We start from the raw sequence: 12,112 nt of genomic DNA on the forward strand, positions 1-12,112 counted from the left end.
GACCCCGGAAGGTTGAGGGCCACGGAATTGGAGAGGTGCCCAGCTGGCGCTCTGCAGGCTGGGGCGGGCCGCGGGGTGCCGGTGGGCCTGGGCCGGGCCGGGGAGGGCAGGACCACCGCGACACCGCCGTTAAGACGCGAGCTCCGCGCCTCCAGACGCCGGTTAAGGAGGCCGCTTGCCAGCCGGCCCTGTGCGGTCCGCTGCCTGGCTCTCCGAGGCCGACGTGCAGCCGGGAGAGACGCTGTGCCGCGCGCTGAGGGCCCGGAGCTGAGACGGGGTGGGCATGGCCAGCATCACCCAGCTGTTCGACGACCTGTGCGAGGCCCTTCTGCCCGCGGCGAAGGCTCACCTGGGCCAGCGCAGCGTGAGCCGAAAGGAGGCCAAGCAGAGCCTCAAGAGGGTGGCCTACAACGCTCTTTTCACGAAGCTTTTTCGAGATGAGACTCATAAGCTGCAGCCTGACCTCTGGAAAGTCCCAGTGAAAAACAAGATGCTCATGCTGTCCTTTGACCTAAGAGTCGGTGGCCTGGGCCCCGAGGCTGACCGTTTGGAGGAGCTGGTGGACAGACTCGACGCCGCCCCCTGCTGTCCGCTCGTGGAGGTGCGCGCCGTTTTGGACCTCCTGGTCCAGCTGGCGGGGACTGGGCCCCCGCAAGTGCTGCCACCCAAACGGGACTACTTCTTCAACAACAAGCACGTTGGGAGAAACGTGCCCTACAGCGGCTACGACTGCTATGATCTGAGTGTGTTTGAGATGGACGTTCAGTCTCTGATCTCCGGAGAGGAGTATTTATGTCAGGACACGGTCCAGAAAGCGCTTCAGGTGATGGAGGCCGCCCCGGGCACCGGCCTGCCCTCTGTCGGGCTCTTCTCGTACGGTGACCCTTGTGGTGACAGGTTTGAGAGAGACACCCGGGCCTCGTTCTTCGGAGCCCTGGTGCACAGCCGCACGTACGACATGGATGTCAGACTGGACTTGCCCCTGGTGCCAGGCAGTGTGGACCTGTCTGGACTGTGTATTAAGGTAGAGTGCCCCTCTCCTGCCTGTAGCCGTGCAGGCGTTGGGAAATGCCTCTTTTGATCTTCCTTCTGTCACGGTAAAGGTAGGGTAGCGCTAGAGTCCAGCTCACCTGGTGGCTGAGCTGCGCCGAGGCAGCCGCAGTGGGCTTGCTGGCACCCACCTTCCTGGGCGAGGACACTGCTGCCCACCAGTAAGGCAAACCAACATGCTGCTTTTCGTCTTGCATTTGACACGACGTGTTGTTACGTCACTTCCTCTGCCCTCTAGAATTGCCATCTAAACTTAATTAAAATGAGACATTTAGTTCCTCAGTTGCATAGGCCACATTTCAAGTGTTCAGTAGCCACATGTGGCAGAAAATATTTGTTCAGACTCTGCATGCAGTTTTATATACTTTTGCACCTGTAACGTGCGGTTTTCCTACATTGGCACGTAAATCACTGGACTTTGGATGTGGTGGTTTTATACGTACTGATGAAAGGATGTGCTGTCGTCAGTCACTTCCTTATGGGGTGTTAAGGTTATTCCCAGACAAAGGTGATGCTGTAGTGAACATCTTGGTCTATGTAAATGTTTCTGTCTCTGGTATGATTTTTATGCTGCACCCCCAAGTGGAATTTCCAGATTGGAGGCATCTCATGAAAAATTTCGTTGTAAGTTCTATGGAGGCTTATGCATTATGTGAAATTGGAATTGATACGCTAGTAAATTAATTTGTTTAATTACTTTTAGTGGTTTAATGGAGGCAAAAGCACTATGTAGTACACATGTGTTCCAGAAAAATAGAAACATTCTGCTAGGTCTTTTCCATATGAGTAAGTGAAAATGTGTGGGGAATCCTGGAATTCTGATCACACTTGGGTGAAGGTGGACCCAAAGATACATGTGGTGTTTCTTTCTTTCCTCTGGTGTCCAGGTTCCTCAGAGTGTGGATCAGTCCGAAGATGAAGGGTTCCAGTCAGCATCCAACTTGACTCCTGATTCCCAGTCTGAACCAGGCATGACCCCCGACATGGACCTGTGGGAGGCCGTGCTCACCTACGAGGCCAGCAAGCGGAGGTGCTGGGAGCAAGTTGGCTGGTACGTGAGCGTTTGCCCTGAAATCACTTCTCTCCTCCCCTCTGTGAATGTGGCTTTCCTCAGAGAGCCCAGGGAGTTCTTTGTAGAAGCAGTTGTGATGGGATTAGGAGCCTGGAAGCTTGGTCACACTAGTGCACAGAGTTGTCTTTGTTCTGGCACTTGAGAGGAAGCCCTGGGAGAAAGGACTCCCAGGCTTCATGGAGGTTCCCAATGTGCCAGCAACTTCCACAAATCACACTTTCCAGTTAGAGCAGTCAGTTGGCAACTGAGTTAACATTGTTACCATGGGGGCGGCCTGGCAGGCTGTGTGGTCAGTCCCAGGCATGGGGTGCTGCCAGAGGTGTTTTCTTCCTGCCCACCGTTCCTTGCATCTAGAAGGGCTAGGAGCGCTCTGGCTGGTGACCACGTCAGCAGAGTTTCCCTGACTGCTGCTAGCAGCTCGCTCCTGGGGCTCATCCAGGGCCAGAGGCCTGTCCACTCAGGACCTCTCAGAGTCTGTACAGTGCTTCTGTCTCTTGAAACTTCCAGAATGGGGATAGAGGACACAGATTTTCAATGTTTGGTCATGGCACCCTCTTGTCACATGTCATCTGCGGGTAGGTCCATGAAATACCAACATAGGGAACACTGAATAAAAGAACTCGGATTAGCAGGGAGCTGAGTGCCACCTGATGCAGCCATGGGCTCTTGCAGGGTTTCCCACACCTGAGCACCTGCTCAGGGGCAGACATTTCATAGGTGTGTGTGGGTGTACTGGCCTGCTGGGGTAGCTTTCCTGGCGTGGTCACCCTCCCCACGTGCACTCCTCCCCACACGGCAGCTCCCTAAGCACTGTCGGTGTGGTCAGCTGTCTTGTCTTCGAGCGCTGTCTGTGCCCTGTAACCCTGTGAGGTCTCAGTCCTGTCTTCTGTGTACAAAGCCAATCTAACCATCTGGCTTTCTGTTGAGCCCTCACATGTCTAAAATGTGGCCCAACAAGTTACCCCTTTCTCTTAGTATCTTCACTGACCAATCAGAGCGACTCTATTTGATCAGTCAGGACAGTGTTTTTTACACCAGTCAAACAGGGTTTAGAGTCTCATTTGCATGAGGACGGAGCAGTCGGACCAGGGGCGGGGACTTCCGTCTATATGAGTCAGCTCCCCCTGGCTGGGAGAGCACACTTTCCCTTTCTGCCAAAGACAGAGTATGTTATAAACCTGGCCAAACCCCGGCCAGCGTGGGGGCAGGCAGGACAGAGTGGAGCAGAGCTGAGCTGTCTGGTGGGCTGGAGTGGAGAAGCAACACTGGGCTGGGCCACTGTCTCTCAATGGCCCACAGCCCAGCTGTTTAACCATTGAACTGTTAAGTCTCTTCCCACCCGCACCCCAAGTTGGGGACTCCTGTTGGCTTTGAGCTGTCAGTGACGATCTTTAGCTGACATTACTTTTCTAAGCTCAGTTTTTCAGGCCACTGTTCAGAAGACATGACTGCTCCCCAGTCTCTCTTCACCTCTGTTCTCAAGGCACTTAATGTCCTCAGTGTCCCCACAGTGGGTGTTTCCTGTGAGGACTGTACCTGGCAACATAAGCATAGGCGGCTTCTGCAGGCTTACCCCCGGGGCTCCTCCTCTACCTGTTCTGGTCTCAGCCGCACCCACTGCCCTTGCCCTCTGAAGCTCAAGCTCACTTGGTGAAGTTTTTGAACTGGGTCAGTTTCGATCCCAGCCTCCTGCTAGGTTCCTGCCGGGAGTGCTGGCCAGCGGGCAGGTAAGGAAGCTGCTTTCCTGCCAGAAGCAGAGCTCTGTCGGTCCACTCCCAGGATGGCGGGCCTCCCTTGCTCAGACCTCTGCAGGACCCCTTCCCTGTGCATCCCCCGAGAGCCAGCGCTGGGGTACAGGGTGCCATCAGCTGTTGCTCCAGGTCTGTCACGCATTCTGGGGGAAGCAGTTTCATTACATGAAGGGCTGAGTTCTCTGTTGGGACACTTAATGTCCTCAGTGTCCCCACGGTGGGTGTGAATTTGGTATTTTCCTTCATGGGCTTTTCTTTCTTGGCTCTGAATCACAGGGTAAAATATACTCACATAAAATTTACCATTTTATCCATTTTTAGGTACACCGTTTCAGTGGCATTAAGTGCATTCACACTCTTGTGCAGCTCTCACCACCACCATCTCCAGAACTTGCTCATCTTCCCCAATGAGACTCCATCCCCATCAAACACTCCCTCTCTCCCCACCCCTCCCCCCGGCCCTGGGCACCATCTCCTACTTTCTGCCTCTGCATTTGATTAGTGTAGGGACCTCACATAAGTGTGATCTCACAGTATTTGTCCTCTGCAACTGGCTAATGTCACTGAGCGTGACGTCCTCCAGGTCCATCTGTGTGTGGCATGTGTCCGAATGTCCTTCCTTTGAAGGCTGAATGACATTCATGCAGGGTTGGAGCATGGCTTTCTAACCCACACTTGGGGTGCTCCACCTTTAGGCAGTTGTGAATATGCTATGCTCGTGGGCGTGCAAACCTTGTACTTGTTTCTAACATGAAGGCACATTGTGGGGAGTGGTCCTACTGAGGCCCGCAGTGTGCATTCTGGGTGCCGGGGACGTCAGCTTCTGCTGGGACTTGTCCTGAAGGCTGGCTGTAGTCAGCAAGAGCCTGTCAGATACTTTCTGCTTGCTTGAGATTCATGCCTGATCACATTTCAGAGGCGTTATTGTGTTGAGTCATTTCCTCCTGCCGGTGTTCTGTAGCTCAGATGCCTGTGACTTTGTCCCCCACACAGCGCCCCCGGCCACAGAGAGGAGCCCTACCTCACCGAGGCGGGAAGGGAGGCCTTCGACAGGTTCTACAGGCTCCGCCTGGGGGAGCTGCAGGTGATGGGCGGGGCCCTCCCACAGGCCTCGCGGCCCCTCCTGGTGAAGGAGCATGAGCTGGTGAAGGACGCCCTGAACGTGCTGATTGGGGTCGTGTCCTCCACGTTTCCCCTCTGCCAGGTAAGAACAAGGGTGCTCACTGCACAGGCAAGCACGGCCCAGGGCAGGGAGTGCGTGGCCTTAGCTGTGAGCCCCAGTGCAGACGGTGTGAGGCCCGCCGGGGAGTACAGCAATGGTCTCATTTTGGCTCTAAAAACTATTAATTTATTAACGCCCTTTGACAAACTCAACGAATGTAAGATGTTTGCTTCTATCAGCGGAACAGTAGAAACAGGCCCACCCTATCCGTGCCCTTCCCCTGCCATGTCCTGTGCAAGGACAGGGCACACCGCTTGCAGGAGCACCGCCGCTGGAAGGGCCGCTGTACTTCTGTGGCCGGCTTACCTCACTGTTGCTGGCTTTTCTCACTGCCGAGGACATGTCCCCTGGACAGTGAGCTGGGGGGGGGGGCCTGCTCATTGTGGCCAGAGCTGCAGCTGATCCAGCCTTTGCATTTCTCTGGGCGCTCCTGAAAGGATCTGTGCACAAAATGAAGCCTTTGGTACATCTCCGGCTGCCTTCTTTCACGTGTGTGCCCAGCCTATCTCCCTGTCTTAAGTGACCCTGTGCAGGGGCTGTTCTCGTATCTGAGTATGCTGGGAGCACAGCCTTGCTCCTCTGAAGCTTGTTCTAGAACACCATTTCATGGCCTTATAGTGTTTTGTTGTCACACAACTCAAAACGTGCACCTCAGCCAGGTGAAGTGCACAGTTCAGGGGCATTAATTACATTCACACTGTGTGCAACCGTCACTGCTGTCTATTTCCAAAATTTTCCATGTCCCCAAACAAACTCTGTCCCCATGAAACACTCACTCGCCTGCCCCTCCCCCAGTCCCTGGCACCACCATCTACTTCCTGTCTCTATGCGTGTGACTCCTCCAGGGACCTGCTGTCAGTGGAACCTACAGTATTTGTCCTTCTGTGACCGGCTTACCTCACTGAGCATGACATCCTCCAGGCCCACCGTGTTGTAGCAGGTGTAGCACCTCCTGCATTTGAGGGTAGATACTCCACATATGTAGAGACCACAGTTTGTGTGGCCACCCATCCATCTGTTGGTGGGCACTGGGTCGTGTCACCTTTCGGCTGCTGTGAACCGTGTTCTGTGAATGTGGGTGGACAAGAAGCTGTTTGAGTCCTGCTTTAAGTTCCTTGGAGTGAAAACCAGGAGTGGATTGCAGGGCCCTGTGGTAGCTCTGTGTTTAACTTTTTGAGGAACCAAGAAACTTGGTTTCACAGCAGCTGTACCATTTTACATTCTCTCCAGCAACATAGCAGGGTTCCACACCCTCACTAACACTTGTTGTTTTCAGGGTTTGGGGTAAATAACAAATACCCCAGTGGGGGTGAAGTGCTGTCCCATTGTAGCTTCGGTTTGCATTTCCCTAATGACTAATGGTACTGACTGTTCTGTCATGGACTCATTGGCTGGCTGAGTATCTCCTTCGGAGAAATGTGTGTCTTAGGCCTTTGCACAGTGTGGAGTTGGGTTGTTGAGTTGTGGGAGTTCTTTAGACATTTTGCATATTAATTTCTTGTCTGATTTAGGATTCACAAATATCTTCTCCGATTCTGTAGGTTGTTTTTTCACTCTCTTGATAGTTTCCTTCAAAGCACAAAAAGTCTTATTTTTTGTTGCCCTTGCCTTTGGTGTCCTGTTTAAGAAATCGCCAACTCCAAGGTCATGATTTGTCTGTTTTCTTCTAAGACTTTAATAATTTTAGCTCTTAAGTTTAGGTGTTTGATCTATTTTGAGTTAATTTTTGTATATAGTATAAGGAAAGGGTTCAACTTCATTCTTTTGCATTAGGTATGCAGTTTTCCCAGCAGCATTTGTTGAAAAGACTTCCCATTGAATGGTCTTGGTGCCCTTGTTGGAAATGGATTGTTCATGTATGTGAGTGTTTATTTCTCAGTTCTCAGTTTTTTATTTTGTTCCATTGATCTGTATGTCTGTCCTCATGCAGTACCACAGAGTTTTGATTACTGTAGCTTTATAGTAAGTTCTGAAACCAGAAAGTGTGAATTCCCCAGCTTTTTTCTTCTTTTTCAAGATTGTTTTGGTTATTCAGGCCTCTTGCATTTCCACATGAGTTTTAGAATAGGTTTATTTCTGCAGAAAACACTACTGGGATATTGATGGGGATGCACTGAATCTGTGGACCGCTTTGTGTTAGGTAGTATTGTCATCTTAAGAATAGTAAATATTTCAGTCCATGAACATGGTAACAATGAACTGGCATCTTAAAATGCTTAACCATAGAGCTGGGAGGACTGTGGATGGAGCCGGGCCCCTTGTTGGCTCTCTGCTCCTGGCTTCCTGTTGGACATGTGGTAACTACCTGGGGAGGGGTGCTGGTATATACAATAGACATCTTGGAACCAGGGTTGCTAACTTTTTCTTCACCTGAACAGCCGGCTGGAGCCCCGGGTTGGAGGTGTGCCTTCCCGCACTGTGGTGGTGGTTTTTGTTTCTTTTTCTTTTCCCGAATAAACTGCTCTTTTGGTGGATTTTCTGGAGAGTTATTTTTGCCAGTTGACAAACATGGGATGTCTTTCCATTTATTTAGGATTTTAATTTGTTTCAGCAATGTTTTATAGTGTTCACTCTAGCAGCCTTTTGCCTTGTTAGTTAAACTTATCTCTAAGTATTTTATTCTTATGTTGGTGTTGTAAAGGGAATTGTTTTCTTAATTTCCTTTTCAGATTTTTTATTGGTAGTGTATAAGAATACAACTGATTTTTGTGTGTTGATTTTGCAGCCTGCAACTTTGCAGCATTTGCTTATTAATTCTGATAGTGTTTTTGTGGCTTCTTTGGGGCTTTCTGTATATAAGTTTACTTCTTCCTTCCAGATTGGGTGCCTTTTAGTTCTTTTTCTTGCCTCATTGCTCTGGCGGAGACTTCCAGGACTGTTTGGACAGAAGTGGTGAAAGAGACTTCCTGGTCTTGTTCCTGATCCTGGGGAGGGGCTTTCAGTCTGTCACCATTGACTGACCTTAGCTGCTGGTGTTTCATATGTGGCCTTTATCATGTTGAGGAGGTTCCCTTCTATTCCAAGTTTATGGAGCATCTTATCCTGCAAGGGTGTTGGATTTTGTCAAGTGCATGTTTGGGGCATCACTTGAGGTAATGACGTTTTCCTTCATTCTATTAATGTGGTTTATTACATTGATTGGTTTTCATATGTTGAACCAGCCTTGCATTCCTGAGATTAAACCTACTTGGTTGTGGTGTGTAATCATATTAATATGCTACTGGATTTGGCTTGTTAGTAGTTTATAGAGGATTTTCTATGTTCATAAGGGATACTGGCCTGTAGTTTTCTTTCCTGTGATGTATTTGTCTTCTTTGGAATTAGAACAATACATGTGTCTTAGAATTAGGAATTGCGTCCTCCTCCTTTTCAATTTTTGGAAGAGTTTGAGAACAATCAGTGTTAGTTCTTTAATTGTTTGGTAGAATTCACCAGTGAAGCCATCTGATTCTGGGGTTTTATTTGTTGAGAGGGCCCTTTGTTACTTTCGTTTTCTTTAAATCATGGCAAAATACACAACATTTACTGTGTTTCCCTGAAAATAAGACTGGGTCTTATAATAAGTTGTGCTCCAAAAGACGCATTAGGGCTTATGTTCAGAGGATGGTATCCTGAAAAATCATGCTCGGGCTTATTTCCCGGTTAGGGCTTCTTTTCGGGGTAACACGGTATCATGTTAACCTGTTGGGAGGTGTTGTGTCGGTCCCGGCCTTCGATAGTGGTCCTATTGGCTGGGAGTGCCTGAGGCTGTCACTCAGCCATATTTACTTGTGGTGAGTGCCTCCAGACATGCCCCCCACCGGCACTTGTGATTGCAGGACACTCCTCAGTAAGAAACCATCAGGGAACTTTGAAGAACAAAATTCATTTCTCACAGGTGTTGGAAGGTACACAGCACAAGCGGGACCACCCAGCGAGGTCTTGGGGAGAGGGATTGGGGAGGAGACCTGGGGCTCTGCCTTTATTGGGGTCAAGGGTTTGGGTGCCTAGGGTTTCATGGGTTCGCTGTTGGTGGATTTAAAACATAAGGGTGGGAATTAGGGCACAGGAAGGGAGAATTGGGGTCCCTAAAGGGTCAGTTATCTAGGTTACCCTGGGGTTCCTAAAAGGGGAACGTCCAGGGTGGGGCAGCTGGTTCCTCGTCTTGGTGTTTTACTAGCAGTTTTGTTGTGCAGCTGGAATGTTCGAATGGATGTTTCTGAAGTGGATGCATGTCGATCAGAAGCTTACTGTCAGGCACTTACCCCCCAGTAGGGCTTTGGTTACCCTGTCGGTGTCCTGTTACAGGTCTATTTAGATTTTCTGTTTCTTCTTGAGTCAGTTTTGCGACTTTGTATGTTCCCAGGAATTTGTCCATTTCATCTAGGTTATCTAATTGGTTGGTAAACCATTGTTCTTGGTATTTTTTTACAGTCCTTTTTATTTCTCTAAAGCTGGTAGTGATGCCCACATTTATTTCTGATTTAGTACTTTGAGTCTTCTCTTTTTTTTGTTGTTGTTGTTGTTTTTAGCTTTTATTTTTTCTTAGTCCTGCTAAAGGTTTGTCAAAGAACCAACTTTTGGTTTCATGATTCTCTTTATTTCTAGTCTCTATTTTGTTTATATCTGCTTTGATTTTTTAAAAATTAATGAGATTTTACTTCATTTTTAAAAATATTTTTATTGGGGAATATTGGAGAACAGTGTGTTTTTCCAGGGTTCATCAGCTCCAAGTTGTCGTCCAAGTTGTGGAGCTCAGCTCCAAGTCCAGTCGCCATTTTCAATCTTAGTTGCAGGGGGCACAGCCCACCATCCCATGCGGGACTTGAACGGGCAACCTTGTTGTTGAGAGCTCGCGCTCTTAACCAACTGAGCCATCCGGCCGCCCCTCCGGCAGCTCAGCAGCAGCTTGTTGTCTTCAATCTAGTTGTGGAGGGCGCAGCTCACTGGCCCATGTGGGGATCGAACCAGCAACCCTGTTGTTCAGAACTTGTGCTCTAACCAACTGAGCCATCCAGCCGCTCCTCTCTGCTTTCATTTTTGTTATTTCCTTTTTCCTTCTTTGGATTTAGTTCACTTCTTTTTCTAGTTCCTTAGGGTGTGCAGTGCAGATATCGATTGGAGACCTTTCTTCTTCTTAATGTTGGCACTTACAGCTATAAATTTTCCTGTGAACACTGCTTTCTCTGTGTCCCCCAAGTTTGGGTTGCTGCCAGCCATCAGATTGTCCTCGTTCTCTGTGGTTGTAAACAGTATCGTGGCGGATACCTGTGTGCACCCTCCATTGGGTCCTCGGGTTATCAGACCCGATGACACTTGTTTAAAGCTTCTGCCCCCAAGAAGCTGTTCCGTGTGCACATCTCATGGAGAGCGGAAGGCTTCCTGGCTTCGGCATCCTTTTCCACAGATGGCTTGACATTTTAAGCATGGATTCTTCAGTGTGGTCAGTGAAAAACCACACCTCGTTTCTGTATGTTTTTAGTACTAGGGGTGGGTGGGACAGCTGGGTGTGCTTTGTGGCCATCTGCTTTTAGCTTTTGGAACTTCTGGTCTCTGTGTCTTGGGTTGGGCACTCTGGGCAGTGCCATGGGGCGGGGGGTGGGGTGGTGGTGCGCGGGGGAGGTTCAGGATACCCAGCCTCCGTGACCTCTCCTCCGCCCTGTCCAGGCGACTCAGGCCTTTGTGGTGAAGCGGGGCGTCCACGTGTCGGGAACTTCCCCCGAGAGCATCAGCAGCCTGCTTTCGGACGTGGCCGAATGCGGGACGTACTACACACGCCTGAGTCACTTCTCTCTGCAGCCGGTGCTGGACTCCTCGTGCAGCAAGGGCCTCGTGTTCCAGGTGGGGCCCACAGCCTCTTGCAGGCTGGCAGACCTTCCTGAGAACTGTACACACATCTGGGGAGGTGCTTCCTTGACCCCCCCTCCCCCCCGCAGGTCCTGGCACTGACACCCTTGTTGCCTTGTAACGTCTCAAACTGATGGCTGCTCTTCAGGGACGGGATGTTTTACCTCATCGCCACTTCCCTGGGAACCTGGGCAGACACGCTGGGGCCGGGGGATAGTGGGAGGCAGGTGTGGCCCACAGGTGGGCCCCTGGGGGAAGGCCCGGTGCTGTGGGCTGGGTGCACACTGGTTCCCCACTGGGTCCCCAGCGGCGACCAACAGTGGGTCTCCCTTGTTTGGCGAGTTGAAGTTCCTGCAGCTGGGCTGAGGCAGATCTTCCTTGAAAGCGTTACAGCTGGCCCCATGCTCAGCACAGTCCCCTGGACGTGGGTGCCCTTCAGGTGCAGCCGCATGGCGATGGGGGGGTACGGCATCCACGCTGAGCAGGACGTTCTGGGAGCGCTGACAGAAGGGCGTCGGGGGGTGGGTGGAGGACGCAGGGTGCCAGGCTCAGTGGGGGCTGTTGGGCTGTGTGGGTCCCTGCACGGTTTGGCACTGTAGCCCAGTGGACCCGATGACGTGCAGGTTTTAGACGGTGTAGACTGGGCCCGTGGAGCTGGGTCAGAGTGGGCCGGGAAGGGCACGAGAAAACTGATGACAGCAGGACTGTGCTGTCGGTTGTCTGGGACGTGAGGGCAGGACAGCCGTGTCCTTGCTGGTGGGTGGACAGACGTTGGTTCTGGGGCTTTTCCTGCAGACGCCCTATAAAGATGTGAGTTGAGCTGCGGCCACACTGCTGTGACGCCGTCCAGGATGCGTGTGTCACAGACCCCAGGGTCCGAGCAGCAGGGACCCTTTCAGAGCCCTGCTCTGAAAGATCGTGTGCAGTGCCTGGCCACCCTTTCCAGAAGCCCACCTGCGACCCACTGGTGCCAGTTTCCTGGAGCCTCTGGCCCTGGCTGCAGGACAGGATTTGCTGTGGGCCCGGTTCCTTGCTTCCAGTTGGCTGGGGTGTCTGTGATGCCCATTCCCAGGAGAATGGAGTCCCAGGGTTGGGGGTGGAAGCTAAGCCCTTTTCCACAGCACCTGTCAGGTCCTGAGCTTGGCAGCGTGTCTGTGTGCCCAGCCGCCCTCCTCTCAGCCCCCTTGCCCA

The 12,112-nt window shown here is 51.2% G+C and overlaps 1 protein-coding gene across 3 annotated transcripts in view; it reads left to right on the top strand.

The window, feature by feature from the left end:
* Positions 1–133: 133 nt before the first annotated feature.
* The window catches only part of TUBGCP6 (tubulin gamma complex component 6), a 22,560-nt gene continuing 10,581 nt past the window's right edge, over positions 134–12,112 (top strand). For all 3 annotated transcript variants that reach the window (XR_013993961.1, XM_081058744.1, XM_081058743.1), the window contains exons 1-4: positions 134–1,024; positions 1,938–2,101; positions 4,867–5,077; positions 10,742–10,915. Coding sequence is in view for 2 of the 3 variants with exons in the window: in XM_081058744.1 (XP_080914870.1) it covers positions 284–1,024; positions 1,938–2,101; positions 4,867–5,077; positions 10,742–10,915 (1,290 nt within the window). In the remaining variant the exon portion in view is untranslated. The remainder of the gene's footprint in view (positions 1,025–1,937; positions 2,102–4,866; positions 5,078–10,741; positions 10,916–12,112) is intronic.

This window comes from Rhinolophus hipposideros, assembly GCF_964194185.1.
Source record: "Rhinolophus hipposideros genome assembly, chromosome: 9".
Lineage (NCBI taxonomy): Eukaryota > Metazoa > Chordata > Mammalia > Chiroptera > Rhinolophidae > Rhinolophus > Rhinolophus hipposideros.